Here is a 21677-nt window from a genome sequence, read left to right as displayed (position 1 = left end):
AGGAATAAACCTAAACAAAGAGGCAGAGGATCTATACTCGGAAAACTGTAGAATACTTATGAAAGAAATTGAGGAAGGCAAAAGGAAATATAAAAACATTCCATGCTCATGGATTAGAACAAATATTGTTTAAAAATGTCTATGTTATCTACAGAAATCTATACATTCAGTGCAATCCCTATCGAAATACCATCAACTTTTTTTCGTAGAGCTGAGAACAAATAATCCTAAAATTTGTGTGGAACAAGAAAAGACCCCAAATAGCCAGAGTAATTAATGTTGAAAAAGAAAACTAAAGCTGGTGGCATCACAATTCTGAACTTCAAAATCTATTACAAAACTGTGATCATCAAGACATTATGGTACTGGACAAAAACAGACACATAGATCAATGGAACAGAATGGAGAACCCAGAAATGGACCTTCAATCTATGGTCAACAAATCTTCGACAAAGCATTAAAAAATATCCGAGTACAGTCTCTTCAGCAAGAGACTTGCTGAAAATTGGACAGCCATATGCAGAAGACTAAAATTGGACAGCCATATGCAGAAGACTAAAACTGAAACATTTCCTTATAGCATACATAAAAATAGACTCAAAATGGATGAAAGACCTAAAGGTGAGATAGGAATCAATCAAAATCCTAAAGGGGAATACAGGCAACAAGCTCGATGACCTTAGCTGCAGCAACTTCTTGCTAGACGTGTCTCTAGAGGCAAGGGAAACAAAGGTAAAAATGAACTATTGGGACTTCATCAAAATAAAAAGCTTCTTTTGTGGAGCAAAGGAGACAGTCAACAAAACCAAAGACAACGAACAGAATGGGAGATGATATTTGCATATGTCTTAACAGAAAAAGGGCTAGTATCCAAAATAAGAACTTATCAAACTCAACACCCAAAGAACAAATAACACAATCAAGAAATGTGCAGAAGACATGAAAGACATTTCTCCAAAGAAGACCGACAAATAGCCAACAGACACATGAAAAAATACTCATCACTCGCCATCAGGGAAATGCATATCAAAACCACAATGAGATACCACCTAACACCAGTCAGAATGGCTGTCAGTGAGGTTGAGGAGAAAGGGGAACCCTATTACACTGTTGGTGGGTATGCAAGCTGGTTCACCCACTGTGGAAAACAGTATGGAGGTTCCTCAAAAAGTTGAAAATAGAACTATAAGTCAGCAATTGTATTACAGGATATTTGCCACAAACACACAAATGTAGTGATCTGAAGGGACACCTGCACCCCTAATGTTTATAGAAGCAATGTCCACGATAACCAAACTGTGGAAAGAGCCCAGATGTCCATTGACAGATGAATGGATAAAGATGTGGTATCTATGTACAATGGAATACTATTCATCCATCAAAAAATGATACTTTGCCATTTGCAACAACAAACGGTATTATGAGGGTATTATGCTAAGCTTAATAAGTCAATCAGAGAAAGACAATTATCATGTGATCTCACTCATGTGGAATTTAAGAAACAAAACAGAGGCTCATAAGGGAAGAGAGGGAAAAATAAAACAAGACAAAATTAAAGAGGAAGACAAAACCATGAGAGACTCTTAATCACAGGAAGCAAACTGAGGATTGCTAAGGGAGTGGGGGTATGGGGTAACTGAGCTATGGAAATTAAGGAGGACATATGATATGATGAGCACTGGGTGTTATATAAGACTGATGAATCACTGACCTCTACCTCTGAAACTAACAATACATTATATATTAATTAATTGAATTTAAATAAAAATAAAGTCCTAGGACACAAAAAATCAAAAGATAAAATTTGTTGCACACATACTCTCTGACACCATTATAAACAGGACATTCCTATCAAGTGCTCACATGAGCAAGCTATAATTTGGGATACTATACAAAGGAAGGATTCCACTCATGTCCACAGGCTGCTCATCATTCAGATACAGAACACAACATGTGCTGATGCCCTCTAGAAAGTAACCCGAGTAAAGTGTGGAAGCCTCTCATTTTGTGCCTCAGAAATGTTTTGTAGGGATCAGTTCTGCCAGTGCCTTACACATAGTATGCATTTTATAAAGATGATTGCCATTCTTTTTTGTGGAAGCATGAGTTAAAAAAAGGAAGTCATCTCTTTTTCTCTGGGAAGGGAGATGTCACAGAAATATAATAAACGACTTTAAAAATGTTTCTGTAGGTTTTCCAATAGTTTCCATTCTGTATTCAGATTTGGGGAAGGTAGTTCACTATAGAGTAAGAAGGAGAGTCATCTGTGCCTGAGCATCAGAGGGGTAAGTGCCGTAAGAGCTATGCCGCATCACCAGTGAAATTTGGCACCTCTCCACAGGCTGACCTGTACAGTGACTTCTTCTAGATGGAGAAATCAAATATTAATAGAATTAAAGTAGGTGTTCACATACAACACATGATGCATTAAATGTCAGAATATGGGTGTGGTCTGCAGTGTAGAGATTTTCTGAGCGTCCATCCCCAGTAAATGCTAAAATGAAGTCTGGAACATTTCTGTTTCATTAACGACAGCCTGGAGAGTGATGACAGCCCCACTTCTCATGGGAGAGTTTGCTTGCTCAAGGTCAGATCTGTACCAACAAGCCCAACAGCAGGAAGAAAATTCTGCAGGGAGTAAGTGTCTGCTTCTGCGGATGCCACAGCCTGCAGGTTGGACCGGCTCTGGAAATGGTGCCTGTGCTCAGTCACAGAGAAATTTTTATTTGCATGTATGAGTATTTGAACGATGAATAAGAACATTCCAGAATCTGAAATATTATATTTATCTCTTATTAAGAAATAAAGAAGAAGAATCCTGTTCCCTCATTATACGTGTTTGAATTCTCCTTTTAACTTTCCTATGCTGCTTTATCTTTGGTAAATTTTCAGCAACAGAAGGCAGAATGTCTTGCTCAGCATGACCAAAATTTACTGTGCAAGATAAGAGTTGGTCAAGTGTTTTGTTGTTTTGCATATGGGTTTTCCATAATGGTAGAATCCTAAGCAACTGACTATTAGGAGGTTTTTATATTCATCTGGCCAGTGCTCTTGTTTTACTCTAATCCCCAACTCATTGACTGAACTTGCTTGTTAAGAAAGAGTACACCCTGGAACACGCAATCCAGGCCAGGCCTTGTGTGTTGGGGAGAAAGGAGGCCACCCCTGTCCTCCTCTCTGAGGAATTGATTGTTCTGTAGAAGGCACATGAACAAATGATTACAGTTCAGCGTAATGAGTGCCATGAGAGAGTTGGGCACAAAGTGATAGTTATGCCTGGCAGTACTGGAAACACGATAGAGAAGAGGACATTTGACTACTATCTAAGCGCTAGTGTCTATGATCATGAAGTGATGCTACACAGGTATGGATCAGAATTACTGTCTCTTTGATAGCAAACAAGTGACATGTGCCATCACTTCTCCCTGCTACACCCGTGGCAGACACTGCTAACTTATCATGACTGTCTAGCTCCATTGAGCCTGTGTACATCCTCTCAACCCATGGTGCTTCACCCACTACCAGTCAATCAGAGTTGGCATGGCAGTGGACCAAGAAACCATGAAATGTCGATAGGTTTTTCAGATGTCCATTGCAATCATTAGTCACTTGGAACATGCAATTCAAAACCACAATGAGGGGCACCTGGATGGCTCAGTTGGTTAGGTGTCTGCCTTCAGCTCAGGTCATGATCCCAGTCCCAGGATCCAATCCTGCATCTGGCTTCCTGCTCAGTGGGGGTCTGCTTCTCACTCTGCCCGGGACATAGAATCTGATAAATAAGAGATGGTTCAGAAGAAGGCCATGCTATTCCTCTCCTGAACCTCTGGTTCAAAACACTCCATTTGCTTGGAACAAATTCTGGAGAGGTTGGTACAGTTTTATTATTAGATACTCAGTTTTAAATATCCCTGGAGTTTGCAGCCTTGTGTGTCAGGTAACAAAACTCATAGTGCTCAAGTGATCCTGTGGATTGACTTCACAGAGCTCTTTTGATCCCCAAAGACTTTCCTTCCTGGATGTTTTATCCCATTTAATTGAGTGGCTCTGAAATATCAATAGAAGTCGGTCAATTGCTGAGGCTTTTCTTATGTTGTTTACAGATGTCAGAGCTGTCAGTGACTTAGCTCATCTCCTGCTCTAAATCTGAGAGATTGGAGAACAACATCTTCATGCCTTAAGGGAAAAAAAAAAACAAAAAACCTCTGTCCTGTTTCCCTGTAAATATTTTGTTTAGCCAAGTCTAAATTATGAGCTGGCCTGATGTAGCCTCCCCTTCTAATTCTGGATTCAGCCTCTCCTTGCTCCCCAGTGCTCAAGCAACAAGTAAGTATTGGGCAGTGCTATGCAGAGCAGTTAGCCCTGCTCATATATATCATCAGATGTTTAAGCCAGCTCAGGACACCTTGAAAGTTAATGCTGCAAACACACCTGAATTGTCATGGAAAGATGTTTTATGATATTGTTGTTAAGTGAAAAATGAAGTCATAAAACTGTACATAGATTCCCAATTCTAGTAGTGGGCTAGGATGAGCTAGTGCAGTCCTTCTTTGTACTAAACACACTAATGAAACATAAGATTTAATATCTGTAAACCATGTATCTGGTAAGGGACTTGTGTCCAGAATACATAAATAACTCTGACAACACAATAACAAAGATAAGTCATCTAATTTTAAAATATGCAAAAGGTTTGAATAAACTTTTCTCCAAAGAAAATATGCCAGTGGCCAATAAGTACATGAAAAAGTGCTCAACATTATTTGTCATTAGGGAAATGCAATCAAAACCACAATGAGATAGCCCCCTCATATTCCCTAGAATGGCTATAATTAAAAAGACAGACACTAGCAAGTGTTGGTGAGGGTGTGGAGAAATTGGAACACTCATGTTTTGCTGTTGGTGATATAAAATGGTACGTTCTTTTGGAAGACAGTCTAGCAGGTCATTAAAAGCTTAAACATAGCATTATCATAGGACCCCGTAATTCCATTCCTGAAATTGAAAACACGTCCACACAAAAACTTGCTCATGAGTGTTCATAACAGCATTATTCATAATAACCAAAAAGTAGAAACAGCCCTGATGTCCACCAGTTGGTGAATGGATAAATAAAATATGGTATAATCCATAAATGGAGGATTATCTGGCAGTAAAAAGGAATTAAATGTTAATACATGCTACACTATAGATGAATGCTGAACATATGCAAAGAAAGAAAGAAGCCAGACACAAAAGATAAGGTATTGGGTATGATTTCATGTATATGAAATGTCCAGGATAGGCCAAGCCATAGAAACCGAAAGTACATGAGTGGCCTGGGTTGGCAGGGACTTGGTGGGGAGGCCACCCTGGGGGAGTGACTGCTTGATTGGTATGGGGTTTCTTTTGAGGATGATGAAAATGTTCTGGAACTGGATAGTACTGGTGGCTAGACAACTTTGTGGATGTACTAAAAACCACGGAATTGTACAATTTAAAAGGGTAAATGTTATAGCATGTGGAGTATATCTCAATTTTTTTTTAAGTCAGGGGGAAAAAGTAAGAAAGGGATACTCCTCAGGATGGAAGTAAAGAGGGAGGTAAAGCCAAGTGGTCAGCGTGGTCAGATAGAGAAGGAAAAGGCTCTGCTGGCTAGTGACTGCACTGTTAATTTCTGTGTGGGGGCAGGAGAGGTGGTTTGAGCCTTCGAAGGGCAAGCTGAGAATGAGACACCTGTACAATGTTCAGTATTAGAGGCTTTCTCTCTCAGTGAACGGGGACACCTAGAAAATTTCTACTCACTGGCTGTGGGAGCTAGAAAGCAGGTGATTTTGCCTGGAGCCCTGGGTGGAAGAAAATAAGCCTCCCATTAGGGATCAAAGCTCAAAGTCCCAATCCTGCAGTACACATGGGATTGGAAATCCAAATCCTATTACTTGTGTGGTACAGGATTTTCCAAGCTAAGAAACAAATGTGAAACTGGTCTGGAATTGATAACCCCTCTGTGGTGCCGTGTGAAATCAAATGCATAGCTGGCTTGCTTTCTGCAGCCCTTGCACAGAACACATGCACTTGCGGGAAGAGCAAGCTAGGCTGAAGGGCACCTCATTCAAAAATGATAAACTAGGGCCCCTGGGTGGCTCAGTGGGTTAAAGCCTCTTCCTTCAGCTCGGGTCATGATCTCAGGGTCCTGGGATTGAGCCCCGCATCCGGCTCTCTGCTCAGTGGGGAGCCTGTGCTTCCTCCTCTCTCTCTGCCTGCCTCTCTGCCTACTTGTGATCTCTGTCTGTCATATAAATAAATAAAATCTTTTTTAAAAATGGTAAACCATAAAAGAAAGAACCCACCTTGAACAAGACTTAAGAGACACACCCGGTAGAAGAATTTACACCCCCTTTTTTTTTTTTAATTCGTTTATTTGTTTATTTACAGAATAACAGTGTTCATTGTTTTGGCATCACACCCAGTGCTCCATGCAGTATGTACCCTCCCTATTACCCACCACCTGGTTCCTCAAAACCCTCTGGTTGTTTTTCAGAGTCCATAGTCTCTCATGGTTCATCTCCCCTTCCAGTTTCCCTCAACTCCCTCTCCTCTCCATCTCCCCATCTCCTCCATGTTATTTGTTATGCTCCACAAATAATTGAGACCATATGATACTTGACTCTCTCTGCTTGACTTATTTCGCTCAGCATAATCTCTTCCAGTCCCGTCCATGTTGCTACAAAAGTTGGGTATTCATCCTTTCTGATGGAGGCATAATACGCCATCGTGTATATGGACCACATCTTCCTTATCCATTCGTCTGTTGAAGGGCATTTGGTTCTTTCCACAGTTTGGCGACCGTAGCCATTGCTGCAATAAACATTGGGGTACAGATGGCCCTTCTTTTCACTACATCTGTATCTTTGGGGTAAATACCCAGCAGTGCAATTGCAGGGTCATAGGGAAGCTCTATTCTTAATTTCTTCAGGAGTCTCCACACTGTTCTCCAAAGTGGCTGCACTAACTTGCATTCCCACCAACAGTGTAAGAGGGTTCCTCTTTCTCCACATCCTCTCCAACACACGTTGTTTCCTGTCTTGCTAATTTTGGCCATTCTAACTGGTGTCAGGTGGTATCTCAATGTTGTTTTAATTTGACTCTCCCTGATGGCTAGTGATGATGAACATTTTTTCATGTGTCTGATAGCCATTTGTATGTCTTCGTTGGAGAAGTGTCTGTTCATATCTTCTGCCCATTTTTGGATATAATTATCTGTTTTGTGTGTGTTGAGTTTGAGAAGTTCTTTATAGATCCTGGATATCAACCTTTTGTCTGTAATTTACACCCCTTCTAAGAATTTAAGATAATGTAAGAACCAGGAAGAGGATATAAAGGACGTCTATTTAAAATGGGTAAAAAAAGAAATATAAGAGAATGAATAGGAACCAGAATTGAATGGCACCAAAGAGAGAAGGACAGGCAGACTTTAGTGGAAACAAATCATACAGCTTCTGGAAATGAAAATTAAAAGTCCATTAAATTTAAAATCATTTAAAGAGTGGAGAAAACATGAATGAGGAAAGAATTTCTAAACTAGGAGCTAAAACCAAAGCACGTGTCCTGAATGTATCTCAGAAGTACAGACATGACAGAAAGATTAGGAGGCATGGAAGAACAGGGAAGCCTTGACATAGAATTCCAGAAGGAGTGATTAGAGAAAATACAGCAGAGGACAGTATTCTAAGTTGTAATTGGGGAATTGCTTAGAATTAATGAAAGCCTTAAAAAATTACCAAGAGTTCCAAGAAGAACAATGCAAAGAAATCCCCACTTACACATTTTTTAGTGAACACCAAACAGAACACTAAAAACAAAAACAAACAAACAAAAACCAAATAAGCAAACAAAAAACTCTTACAAGTAGCCAGTGAGAAAAGTGAGATTCCCTAAAAAGGAATAATCAAACTGACAAACTTCACATTACATTCGATATCAGGAAAAAAAAAAAGATGGACTATTCCCTTCGGTATTATCTGGTACCTTTGGAAAGGAACTGCCAACTTAGGATTCTGTACCCATTGAAAGCATCTTTCCAACATAAGGATGAGATAGACATTTTCAGCAAATAAAGGTTGCTAGAGTTTTTCTTGTGGGGAGAATTACTAGAAGGAGTTCAGAAAAAAAAAAAAAGACGAGGAAACATCAGAAGCAAGACGCACTGATGAACAAATAAATTGGTACATGTGGATAAATCTATGCAAATGTCAACTTAAAAATTATAAATGAATTCTGCTTCTGCTGACAGCTAAGCAAGCTCCTATTGGACCAACCCGCCTGCAGATAAAAAGTATATCTTCTGGACACAATGGACAAAAATGGTTACTGCACAGCACCCCATTTGCAACCAAACCCAGGAGATACAGGAGGGATGTTGACACTTGGATGAAGGAAATGGCAGTAGAATTCCTGTGTTTGGGCTTTTTGTCTGAGAGAAGGTTCCATACTGCATCATGTGGGGTGCTAAAACTACAGTTAAACAATATTAAGAACAATTTTGGCAGTTACAAACTAAGATTGAACCAACATACTGTCAGTAATAACATAGAACACCAGAAGGAATTAACACTTATGTTGCTAATGAGAGGAAAGCCATTAACAATAGATACTAATCTCAATATGCATGCCAACCACTAGAAGAAATGAAAAAGAACAAATGCCAAATCATACTCAGGAAAGAAAAAAGAATGAAGAATATCAATCTAATTGGAAGTAGGAAAGGAGAAAAAGAGGAAACAAAGAACACGGTAAATAGAAAACATTAAATAACAGTGGAAATAAATCCAAATGTATTAGTAATCTAGTGCTTGCTTCAGCAGCACATAAGTGAATATATTAGCAACCTCAATATAAATGGTTTAAACTTACATGGTAAAAGGAATTCTCATACAGCATGAAAATAGCAAATTCAGCTACGTTCTGCTTATAACATCCTGATATGAAACACAATACAAATGTTGAAAGTGAAGATTCAGATATAAAAAGCTATAACCCTGGCACACGGTCAATTTAAAAATAACGAACATAAAAAATAACTAATATGGACTATAAATATAAGACAGACTTGAAGACAAAAAAGCATTATTAGGGATAGAGAGGGTTTTATGTCATCACAAAAGGAATATTTCAATAAGAACATAACATTTATTGAGAGGATATTTGATGCACCTTACATTATAGTCTTAAAAACATTAAGTAAAAATGAACTAGAATTGAAGAGGAATTATAGATCCACAATTATAATGGGAAATTCAATGTTTTGTTCCCAAGAAATAGAGAGAAAATATTCTTTTCACACACACATGGGACTTCACAGAAATTGATCATGTAGTAGGCTATTGTGCCAGTCGCAACAAGTACCATAGAACTCATTTCTTCCAGACTCTCTTCTCTGATCAAAATGTAAAATCAAAAGCAAAATCAGTAACAAAAGCCGTATACGTGGAAATTTCAAGCTTAAGAATTTTTATTGTTATATTCAGTTAGCCAGCGTGTAGTATGTCATTAGTTTTTGATGTAGTCTGCCATGATTCATTAGTTGTATATAACACCCAATAAAAATGATCTGATTGAAAACCTGTGGGGTGCAGTGAAAGGGATATGTGGAGAATTTTATGGCCTTCAATGCATATGTTAGAAAAGAATAAACATTAAAAGTAAAAGGGCATGAGAGACTGTGGACTCTGCAAAACAGTCTGAGGGTTTTGGAGGGCTGTGGGGGTTGGAGGTTCGGGGAGCCTGGTGGTGGGTATTAGGGAGGGCACGTATTGCATGGAGCACTGGGTGTGGTGCAAAAACAATGAATTCTGGATCACTGAAAAGAAATTTTAAAAAATAAATAAAAATAAAAAAATTTAAAAAATGATGCAGCACACAAAAAAGTAAATGGGCTTTACTTTAAAAATTTTTTTTAATTTATTAAAAACTATACATAGAAAACCCTAGGGACTCTGCAAAAAAAAATAACCTACTAGAACTGATAAATGAATTCAGTAAATTTTTTGCAGCATACAAAAATAAAGTGCAAACTGGGAGAAAGCATTTGCCATATGCATCACAGATTGATCTGGGATGAACTGCAGTCACAAACTGGGTGTGGGAAAAAAAAATCAGTTATTTGGCTGTTATTGCTTGTAGGCATCCATTTTTTAGCAGGAAAAACATCTCAAACTTGCCAGGTCAGAGTAACTTGGTTACTTCCAGTCAGTTTTTCTTAGGAAACTCAGCCTCTTCAGGGTATCCTTGTCTCTCAGGGTTCTTGTTCCTTCTCCCTGAGTGGAGAGAGAAGCGCGTGCAGTGGTGGTGTTTTGCATTAATATGGCTGGCCATATGCCCGGTCTGACCATGAGCTCTTGGAAGAAAGGATTGTCTTTGATCCAGTTCTGAATCACTAGTACTTTGGATTTGCCCATCACCTAGAGAATCTTTATTGACTTATGTTGATTTGAAAGCTTTTAAAATCCCTGCATGCTTTTATTTCCGGGGGGATGTTAAATAGGACCAGGGCCGCATTTATCCTATTCCCAGCAGGGCTATTGCGGGGATTAACGGTTGAGCGTAGATGTTCTCTCCCTCCTTTAAAAAGGCATTAATGAAGTTAAAGGTTTTATTTTTCAAGGATGTGCTTAGTTTTTATAATAGTTTGTATCTCAATCTATTGTCTCAAACATAATAAGTCTCATGGGATTTCTCATAGAAAACGTGACATGCAGAAGTGCACAAAAATTAATCCATTATTAGGGTTCCTCTCTGGATATCACGTCAAGCCGTTGGTGTTTCAGAGTTTATCATTTTGTGGGAAGATTCTCCATGGTGCCTTGGCCTGTGGGAGGCCCTGGGGGGGGGGGGTGCTTTTGGAGAGTGCGTCCTGATGGGATTTGCTGTTTCTCTTCTCCTCCCGGCTGCCCAGTGAGATGAAACAGAAGCTGGCGGAGGAAGGCAGCAAGTGTAGCATCCTCTCGAAGCACCAGAAATTTGTGGAGCACTGCTGCATGCGCTGCTGCTCGCCTTTCACCTTCCTGGTCAACACCAAGCGCAGGTGTGCCGACTGCACGTTCAACGTCTGCAAGAGCTGCTGCTCCTACCAGAAGCGCGAGAAGGTGTGGATCTGCTGCGTCTGCCAGCAAGCCAGGTGAGTGGCCAAGTGGACCTAAAGTGTCCGCTGGGGGCACAGTCTTTCTTTAGCCAAGTAGGAGCAAGCAGAGCTTAGCTGGTCAGCGTGGGGTTGCCCAGGGGTACAGAGCACCACATGACCTTTATAAAGAGAAGGAGGTCTCATCCTTCCTTCATTCCTTCCACAGGCATGTGCTGGATTCTTGGGAATTAAGCTGGGTTGGGGAACACGATGGCGGATTGGGCAGATTGCTTAGCGGGGACGATGAATGCACGAGTGTTGATCACGGTACCACGATACAGGCCTGACCAGTTCACCTGTTGGCGAGGAGCCACTAGCTCTAGGGTTTGGAAGAAGCTTCACAGAGAACAAGAAATAAAGGCAGGATGGTAAAAGATGGAAAAGAATTACTAACGTGAAAAGGTGTGGAGATGGTGGTCTCCATGTGAAGGAAATGGCTAGCATGGAGTCTCACAGAGATACGTGTTTTTATTCTCTCAGTGACTGCCAGAGCATTTCTTTGATACACCAAATACTCAGAAACTGATTAAGTTTGATAAACCAGTGTCTGGTGTTTGTGGCTTGGAATTCTTAAATTGTTGCCGATTCTAGCCTCTGCAAAACACATTTGTATTCATTGCATCCTTCCATAATGCCTCTCACTGTGAGCAAGACAGAGACTGGCTGTTCCCAAGAACACAGGAGCTCCTGCCTCCCTCATTTTTCCCTTCTTTCCTCCTGCCTTATTTGTTCACTTTTATCCTTTAAGTTATCAAGCCCTAGCATTTTCCCATAAAGCTAGTTCGTGGAGATGACTGCTAAGCTCCCTTGGGATCCCCAGCAACTCAGTCTCTGAGTTATAAAGAGAAACCAATGGAAGCAAACGTGATTTGTTGAGGACCCATTGTCGAGGATGGGGTGCTCGCCAGGTTCTGCGTATGACTTTCAGAGCAAGGAACCTATCCGAGTCCACATATATCAGGAGGAGGAGAAGTCCTGTGGCGCCAAAGGGAAGGAGGAGACTTTAACTGTAGGTGAACCTGTGCTTGGGAGTGGATGATGCAACCCGGTTAATTCTGTGTCTTCCCTTTCTAGGTAAAGTTGGGTAAGGGTCAAGTGCTTATAACAAGAGAGTTGGATGTTGGAAGAGATCTGGGCAACAGACATTGCAGAAGTTGGAGACCCAGGCTTTTGAGCTGGGTTCTAATCATTGACTGGTATACTTCTGACCAGCACATTGTGCGTTTTGCTCCAGCCATACTCAACCTCATGTGTGCGGACATGAGGAAAGCAGATGGTCAGGTCCTTTCTGGGTTGAGGAGTCTTCCAGGGGTTTGGGACAGATGCATGGGTAATGGAGTGTAGTATATTTAAAATGTAAAAATTAAAATGATAGGTTACTGTGGATCGTGGATCAATGTGGATAAAGGAAAGAAAGACAGAAAGGAGCTGTAGGTGGTGGGAAGAAAATGGAGAGGTCAGTCAGCTAGAAGTACCTGGTAAAGCTGAAGAACTGTCTCCATAGGGGCACTTAGCAGAGAACGTTTTGTGTAGGGGAAAAGATGTTTGCAGTAGTGGTTTGCGAGGTGGAGCCATTGGATGTTGAACGTGGGCATAGGAGGCTAAGGTCTATCCGAGGAAGGCATAGGACTAAAAGGCAAGTGCACATATTCTGAAGCGACCAGGTTGATGGCAAAAGTTTGGAGGGGGTTACTAATCCAGGTGACACAACTTTCTTGAGTGAGGAGGAGGAATGAACAGGCCAAGAGGTGGCAGAAATAAGGAGTGGAAGAGCGTGGTGTGGCTGAATGTCATGATTGTGCGCCCAGAAGCTGGGTGAGTCTCACACAGCGTTTGACTCCAACATCTGCCGCGGTGCCTATATTAGGGACCAACCTAATAGGAAGTGAATGCCTCAAGGACAGGGACCCTCCCCGTCTTCTTCAACTCCATTTGTAGCATGAGAGCCTGGCTGGTAGAAGGCACACAAATCTTTGTGGGTTGAGTAACAGACAAGGACAATGTTCCAAAGCAGCCAAATGTGTGGTACAAACGAGGCATCAGGAATTTTATTTCATTTTTTCCCCACTTTTCCCAAATTAACTTTATTTTTAATAACTTTTATTATGTGATGTTAGTCACCGTACAGTACACCATTAGTTTTTGATACAGTGTTCCATGATTCATTTTTTACATATAACACACAGTGCTCCATGTTATACATGCCCTCCTTAATACCCATCACTAGGCTCACCCATCCTCCTGAGAATTCCCAGTTTCATTCCCAGAGTCCATAGTTTCTCATGGTTCATCTCCCCTTCCAATTCCTACCCCCACTTCATCTTTCCCTTCCTTCTCCTGATGTGCTCCATGCTATTCCTTAGGCTTTAGGAATTTTAAAAGAGAAAAGGATACAGGGAGTGTAGAGTGTCTTAATGAGGTTTTCTGGAAGACGATGGACCCCAGATAGAACTCTGATTGGGAAGAGGAATCACTGGGCATTCTTGGACAAGGTATGCCAAGAGCAGAAAAGATCCCCCAAGGTGTGCAGAGGGCCTGGAACAGACCACTCTTTGAAGTGGCATGTAGAATTAGGTCCGTTTAGGTGAAGAGTTTCGGTTTGATCCTCAAGAGCTGTGGTGTCATCGAAATTTCAAAGCCTAGCAATTAATAAAACGTACTATTATTTACTGTCCATCAACATATTCACCCACACACAGAAGGAAATACTGGTACCTGTGTGATCTTGTTTCTTTCCATTTTTCTCTTTCCCTCTTCTCAGTGGATCAGAAAAAAATCTCCAAATACTACTAAACAGTTAATAGCAATAAGACACACAACCTTTCGACCCCACATACCCTGAGTTGTGTGTATGGGTCTATTATAAGTTCCAATTAAATGATACATTGCTTTCGTCATGTAACAGTCATGTTAAGTGAGAACTACACTACTCAGAATCATATCATTTATAAATGGAAGAACCTTGCTTGAAAGCCAGTCTTCTTATTGAAAGCTGTGCTATTTCATTTATACAGGATTGTCTCAAGCAATAGTTAGATATTGAAAAATAAGCTGTAAAAGGGCAACAAATGGTTTGTAAGGCTATATTTAAAATTTTTATTTCACATTTCTAACCACCTAAAGAGAAGGCAGGAGGCTTTGGTAATCCTGTTGAACTAAATCTTACATCATGTCCATGTCAGCATTGCATGACAACTCCTGAGTCTTGGAAGGGCATCAGAAAACAAAGAACCATCCATAGAAGGATACCTTGAAAGATACCTCATGTACCTTTGCTCTCTCAGTTTTTTAAAGAAAGAGGGGGATTACTGAGAAATCATCCACATTCAGTGTGTCTAGCACAGATAGAACACTCCCACACTTGTTTAATCAAAGTTGGCAGAAGGACAATCCTCAGGAGAAGTTGGGAATTTTGCTGTTTCCATCTTGTGAGATGTCGTACGGGGACACTTCTGGGAGTTTGGGGATTGTAATAATATTGATGGAAAAGTGGAGCTTTTTCCTTGTTTCATTCAAGTTCATCATGGAAAGCTGTCTGGGGGAAAAATCCATGATACACATGGCAGGTTTTTGCTTCTAGAAATTTCTCTAAGGCCCAGTTTGATAGAGAAGTATATCGGGGCCAAAGCACCTCAGAGTATGGACTGACAGGGTTGTGTATTTTGAAGGATGCCTGAGAAGAGTTTGACTTATGTAGTCAAGCTGTATAACTCCTCAGCACTACACAACAGACACAGCCAGATCCATTGTGGGAAGCACTGAAGGACTACTTTGACTTGAATCATGTATGAAAATTTTCTCATCAATAATAGCTTGTAAAGCCTGTCGAGTTTCTGGAAACAGAAAAAAAAAATGGTTTACAACAGATTGTTGAGACTTTAAAAAGAGATTTTACCTGCCCAAAGCCGGTGTCATGCTGGGGGCCGGCATTGTGGACACTAAGCCTCCATCCACATTGTTCATCAGTTTCTCTGCTCCTGGTGCAATCTAAGATTCACCTCTTGGTTTAGAGGTGATTAATGTTATTGTGGGTATTCATCCAGTAGATTCATATTCAAACAGTTGGGTTTGACCCTCGATATGTCATAATCTATGAAGAACACATTGTGTGTGTGTGTGTGTGCGCATGCGCGTGGGCAAGCACGTGCGAAATCTCAGTGAAATGCTGAAGAGCAGCTCTGTGAATTTGCAGAGGTGACCACTTTTGTGAGGCCACATTCAGACCCATATTTCACTGCCCACTGGCCACAGTGTACTTTTCCCTTCCTATGTAAATTAGTCCCATTTGTACTGCATTGATTTAGTTTCAAGCTTGTTTGTGTAGTGGCTACCATATGCATACAGAGCCAAGAATAATTATAATAATAAGAATTCTTGCCCACAAAAATTAAGGAGTTAGGAGTTGAGTGAGGGTAGACCTTCATGCAAAAATACTAACAAATTGCTTCAGAAATAAATGACTATCAGGAACTTGAGCCTGTCTATGGTATAGTTCTAAATCAACGACTTGGCTTAGAAATGTAGGGTTCATCAGGGAGGACCAAGATAGTGTCTAGTCTCTGTAAAAATGGCGGAGTCTGTAAATTCAGCTTTCTTCTTCTTTTATTTTTTTTCCATATCCTAGTCTTCTGTTTGGTTATTTATTTTTTTTAAATATTTTATTTATTTATTTGACAGAGAGAGAGGTCACAAGTAGGTGAGAGGCAGGCAGAGAGAGAGGGAGAAACAGGCTCCCCACCAAGCAGAGAACCCGATGCGGGGCTCGATCCCAGGACCCCGAGATCATGACCTGAGCCGAAGGCAGAGACTTAAACCACTGAGCCACCCAGGCGCCCCCTATTTGGTTATTTATTACAGTAAAAGGATTTTAATTTTAAATGAAATTTCCCTTTTAATGGTCATTGCTGTAATTATGATCAGCAGGTTGGTTCATCATCCATTCTTTTGCTTCATATGTTTTCCATTAAAAGCTATTTTTGTGAGGTGCCTGGGTGGCTCAGGTGGTTAAGCATCTGACTCTTGGTTTCAGCTCAGATCACGATCTCAGGATCTTGAGATCAAGCCCTATGTGAGCCTCCACTCTCAGCATGGAGTCTGCTTGTCCCTCTCCCTAGACCCTCGTCCTCTGCCCTCCCCGCCATGAGTATGCACAGGCACACATGCACACTGTCTTTCAAATAAATAAATAAAATATTTTTAAAAAGAAATTTTTTTTGTTGTTGGTTTAGAATTTTTAACTTTGGGAAATTAACAAACATTGAACTCATTGGAGAATGAATACTGGATTACTTATTTTGGAAGTTATGTAGTCAATGCGATACTACTGAACCATTCCTTTTGTCATACATATGTATGTGTGTCACCTAGACAATTAATTGTATAGATTCAAACATTATAAATAGTAGTTGCATTTTAAGATCCTCTGCAGGAAACAAAACTTTCAGAGCAAGTCCAGACCTTACTTATCAGCCATTGTCTTTTGGGGTCAAATTGATTCAAGAACAATGATCTTACTTTCCTTGAGAACAAATTGGCTTCCTAGTTCTCTGCTTCATTATAAAAATTGTTCTCTCTGATTTTTGTCACTATGTGCTATTATCTTTAACACAGACCAATTTGGAGATTGTTCTTAGGGAATGAGAAAAAAGAAATATCCTTGGAATCGAAATCAGAGCACATCTCCTCATTATGCCTATGCCATTTGCTATGGTTTTTCTGAGACAACTTTAGCCTTCATTTCTTTTCACTTGGAGTTGAATATCCTTTACTTATATCTGATCATTTATTCACAGTCCACATGATCATATATTAGTATACTTCTCTTTTGGTATGAACTCCACAGTATGCTTTAGAAATACCCTAGTGGATTTGCAATATCCCCCAAAGAGATACAGTATTAAAAATTATCACTATGGGATAAGGACATTCACAGGTGAGCAAATATATGGGAAGATATTGAACCTCACTAGAAAGCAAGGCAGTAGAGATGTATGCTTCAAGTAGTTTTGTTTTCCTCATTAAACTAATGATTTTTTTCATCAGTCTGCTTAGTGTTGATGAGCACAGTTTGAAAAAGACATGCACATCCATTGTTGGTGGATCAAAATGGGCATGACCCTTTACCAGCTGTATCAAGTGCCTTTAGCATGTCCAGGCCCCTGAGCCCAGTAATTTCATTTTTTGAAAACCTGTACCTGAAGAGAAGATGGAAGATTTTAATACTGCACAAAAGTGAGGTGTACTAAAGCATTTGTAATACAAAACAGAAGTATTCTGAATGTCCAACAGTAGGACAGTGGAAGAAAATTAGGGCATATTCAACTTGATAGAATATTATGAGCCCTTTAAAATAGTGTGTATATTACATTAGGATGGGTAAATTCTTACATTAAAACACTAGATGAAAAACTACCATGCTAGGGTGCCTGGGTGGCTCCGTTGGTTAAGCATCTGCTTTCTCCTCAGGGTCCTGGGATCCAGCCCAGTGTCGGGCTCCCTGCTCAGTGGAGAGTCTACTTCTCCCTCTCCATGCCCCCAACTCATGCTCTCTCTCTAGCTTTCTCTCAAATAAATAAATAAAATCCTTAAAAAAAAAAAAACTGCAGTGCTAAAGTGTACATACAAGATAATTGCTCTAGGGGTGCCTGGGTGGCTCAGTGGGTTAAGCCTCTGCCTTCAGCTCAGGTCATGGTCTCAGGGTCTTGGGATCGAGCCCCGCATTGGACTTGCTGCTCAGCAGGGAGCCTGCTTCCCCCTCTCTCTCTGCCTGCCTCTCTGCCTCCTTGTGATCTCTCTCTCTGTCAAATAAATAAATAAAATCTTTTAAAAAAAGATAATTGCTCTATAATAAAAGAAACAAAAAGACTGAAAGGGAATACAGCCATCAATGCTGTTAACATTGGCATTGGGAGATAAGATATGGATAAATAATTGCTCTCTTATTACCTCTATTTTCCATTTAGGTTCCAAATTTCCCACATTTTACATGTGTGCTTCTATAACTAGGTATACATAAAACAAACATAAAGATAGTGTAGGATATGCTCCTTTTTCTCCTTCTCGTTCCAAACCCTCTCCCCCATCACCTCAGTGTTGCTCTTCCCTCAATAGCCACCTCCCCACCCCACTTTATGCCAGAGAGCTAAAATCACCCAGCTTCCCAGGGAAAATGGAATCATCAAAGAGGACTTGTATTTTGAAGTCCCAAATAATGGGCACTTTAGGTTATAGATACCAGCCTGTCTATAATAGATCTCCATAGAGACCAAGACTGCAGCACTCAGTCTAATCATTTTCAGAGTGACCTGAATCATGAGGCAGTTGGGAATTTTGAAAAATGTAAATTGCCCCCAGTGAAAGCTAAGCATCTATTTTCTGGTCACTGATTTTTTTACTAACCATAGATTAAATAACAAATATATCGAGAGTGCCTGCTATGGACATGGGATTGAATTGGCCTTTTCAGATGAGTCCTTTCATGTAACCCTTACAAGAACTCTGTGAGGGAGCAAGAGGTGAGCCCCAATTTAGAGGCGGGGGGTCTGAAAATTGGAATGACCAAGTGACTAGCCAAGGTCACTCTGTCAGTCCCAAGTTCAAGACTCTCCTTACAGCCTCCCCCAGGAATACAGCCTGTGCCTTTGGGGGTCCCTCTCCTTCAGCTTCTCAACAGGCCTCCTTGCTCAACCAGCCACTTGGACCCTACTTCTAAGTGTGTCCAGTCTGTGCTCTGGTGCTAAGGGGTCGTGTAGATTTCTGTTCCCCTTGAAGGCCCTCTGTGTCTGCAGGCGGACCTCACAGTCCTCATGCGGTCATAGCAATGAAGACAGACTAAGACACGGGAGTGAATATCAGGAAAAGAAGACATGATACCACTTGACGCTCCCCTCCCTTTGGCACTCTGGGCTCCTCACAGTCCCTCTTAGCTGAGGCCTTTCACTCTAGCGTGTATCCTGTCTGGACCTCCGGGGCTAAGTGGATGCTCTATCCACTGACTGACAGAATCTCTAAAAGCCTGCCTTTTTAGGAAAAATACAGACTATGACATTGTGTGACATTGAACATTAAGAGCATGAACTAAATCTTTGAGATATTTTGGTAAACCATTGACCTCTCAGCACAACTTTTAATAGGTTTAAAAAAAGAAGAAAGATTTACTTTGACATACAAAGCTTAGTAAGCTTTTGATTTAATCTGTGATATTCACAGTGAGCATTTAGGATACATTTTTAGGCTGACTACCATGGGTTTTTACTAATGTGTCTGTTCACATAAGGAGCTGTGATGGCTGATTTTATGTGTCAGCTTAGCTAGGCCATGCTCCCAGGTGTTTGGTCAAACAGTAGTCTAGATGCTGCTGTGAAGATGTTTTTGAGATCATATTAACATTTAAATCAGTAGACTTTGAATAAGGCAGATTACCTCCATAATGTGTGAGCTTCCAATCAGTTGAAGGCCTTTCAAAAAAAACTAATTTCCCCAAGGAAGAAGGAATTCTGCCAGCACATAGCCTTTGGACTCCCAACTGCTACAGCCACTCTTTTCTGGGTCTCCAGCCTGCTGGTCTACCCTAAAGATTTTGACTTGCCAGCTTCGATAGTCTTATGAGCCAATTTCTTAAAATAAATGTCTCAATTGATGATGATAATAGATAGATGGATAGATAGATAATAGATAGATATAATTTCCTATTGGTTCTTTTTTTCTGGGGGAATGATGACTAATACAGGGACCTTCAAGGAATGGAGGAAGAAGGGTGATGGGAGGTAGAGGGAAGGGAAATCAGAGACCCCTTGGTATATTTTCCTGCCTGGCACCAGAGAGAGGGGGCCACAGACAGAAACGAAGAAGCTGTTTTCAATGTAGAACATGGGACCCAACAGAGTTACCCCTGCAGCCTAAGGAACAATGTATGATACAGACCTGAAAAGAGAGGCCTTCTCTTTTGAAGACAGAAGCTCAAGCATAGGGAGGATTATTGGTCTGGGTAGCACTGAGGGAACCTAGGTAGTGATTTGGCATTTTCATAGGAGAACAAGGCCTGGCAGCAGAGAAACCCTCAATCCAGTGATTTCTCTACAACTGGGCATTAGCAGGGGCTGGAAAGAGGAAGCACCACCAGTGACGTCCCATGAGACTTCCCTAGGACTCCAGAAAAGACCCAGGAGACATACTGTGGGTGGAGACTGATGTCCTGCTTTGTTCAGGAGGAAGCATAGAAACCATAACATTAGAATTCTAAGATTACGTTACATGTGTATTTTCCCTTAGGCTGGTGGCACTTGGGGAAATTTGGCTTGCAGTAGTAATGCAGGCATTGATTTAGGCAAAGCAGGGAGAAAATAAAACACAGGATATTGAAAAATTGGAAGATGAACCACCCCAGTCAATAAATGGGCCCATGGGGGCACCTGAGTGGCTCAGTGGGTTAAGCCTCTGACTTAGGCTCAGGGCATGATCTCAGGGTCCTGGGATCGAGCCCCACATCAGGCTCTCTGCTCAGCGGGAAGCCTGCTTCTCCCTCTCTCTCTCTGCCCGCCTCTCTGCCTACTTGTGATCTCTCTCTCTCTGTCAAATAAATAAATAAAAATTAAAAAAATAAATGGGCCCATGACCCCAACAGTGCCAATCTGATCTCTGGGAATTTGAATCTTGGGTAGAGCAATACCTCAACTGAGGACAGTTAGACCTGAGTCATTCCGAGATAGGTGACCAAATGATGACCAGGGGCATTCCTGAGATCACTGGTGCCGCCACCACAAGTCTTGGATATTCAACTTTTCCCTCAATTCTTTAAGCCACCAGATCTTTCCATTAACTTACCTTTTCAGAGAAGTCATCCAGAGTTCATTCCTGCTGTTTAAAACAGAACCCAAAGAGTCATAACTGGTATGGTAGACATAATGCAATCAGAGCTACAGGTCAGAAATTTGAAGCCAACAAAGAGAAGAGGCAGGTGACCATCCTGACATGGGACTGAGAAGGGGATATTTTTGTCTCTTGTAGGTTTTCTAATATTCCACACTTAAATGTGGTGCCTAGTAATTGGCAGGCCTAGCCAATACGTAAGCATGACCTACAAGAAAAAGAGTTCCTGAGTTTCTAATTTCCTGAAATCCCTGTCGCATAGCAAATGGAAAGTTTTCAGCTACAACGTTAGTTCAGTATGTGCTAGGAAGAGCAGTGATCTATGGGAATGGAGGAGGACGTGAGGATACAAGCGATGTTTGTGTAAAGGCAGGAGGGCCGCAGACATGTTGTGGTACCTATCAGCTGAGCCATGTCCCCTTTTACAGGTCAGGTGATTTCTCCTTCTTTAGTTCCAACAAAATTTCAGGAGGTCCTAAATGACCACTAAAAATAATATTGTATCCAGATTGCCATGTGATTTTTGGCATATAGCTCAGATGGAGATCAAAGTTGAAGGACATTGCCATAACAAAAACCAAACTGCTCCCATTCCCATCTATCGGAAAGTTTCCTCAGAGCTTAAAGTTTTTAAAAAGAACACATAAAACTA

The 21677-nt window shown here is 40.9% G+C and overlaps 1 protein-coding gene across 4 annotated transcripts in view; it reads left to right on the top strand.

Annotated features, from left to right (window-relative positions):
- Positions 1 to 21677, top strand: part of LOC123940334 (myosin VIIA and Rab interacting protein) — a 379886-nt gene that overhangs the window by 151347 nt on the left and 206862 nt on the right. For all 4 annotated transcript variants that reach the window (XM_046003035.1, XM_046003036.1, XM_046003032.1 and 1 more), the window contains exon 3: positions 10934 to 11155. In XM_046003035.1, the coding sequence (XP_045858991.1) occupies positions 10934 to 11155 (222 nt within the window). The remainder of the gene's footprint in view (positions 1 to 10933; positions 11156 to 21677) is intronic.

The sequence above is a fragment of the Meles meles genome, chromosome 4 (genome assembly GCF_922984935.1).
Source record: "Meles meles chromosome 4, mMelMel3.1 paternal haplotype, whole genome shotgun sequence".
NCBI classification, from domain to species: domain Eukaryota; kingdom Metazoa; phylum Chordata; class Mammalia; order Carnivora; family Mustelidae; genus Meles; species Meles meles.
Note: the sequence above shows the minus strand (reverse complement) of the source record. Positions and strands in the feature narration are given on the sequence as shown.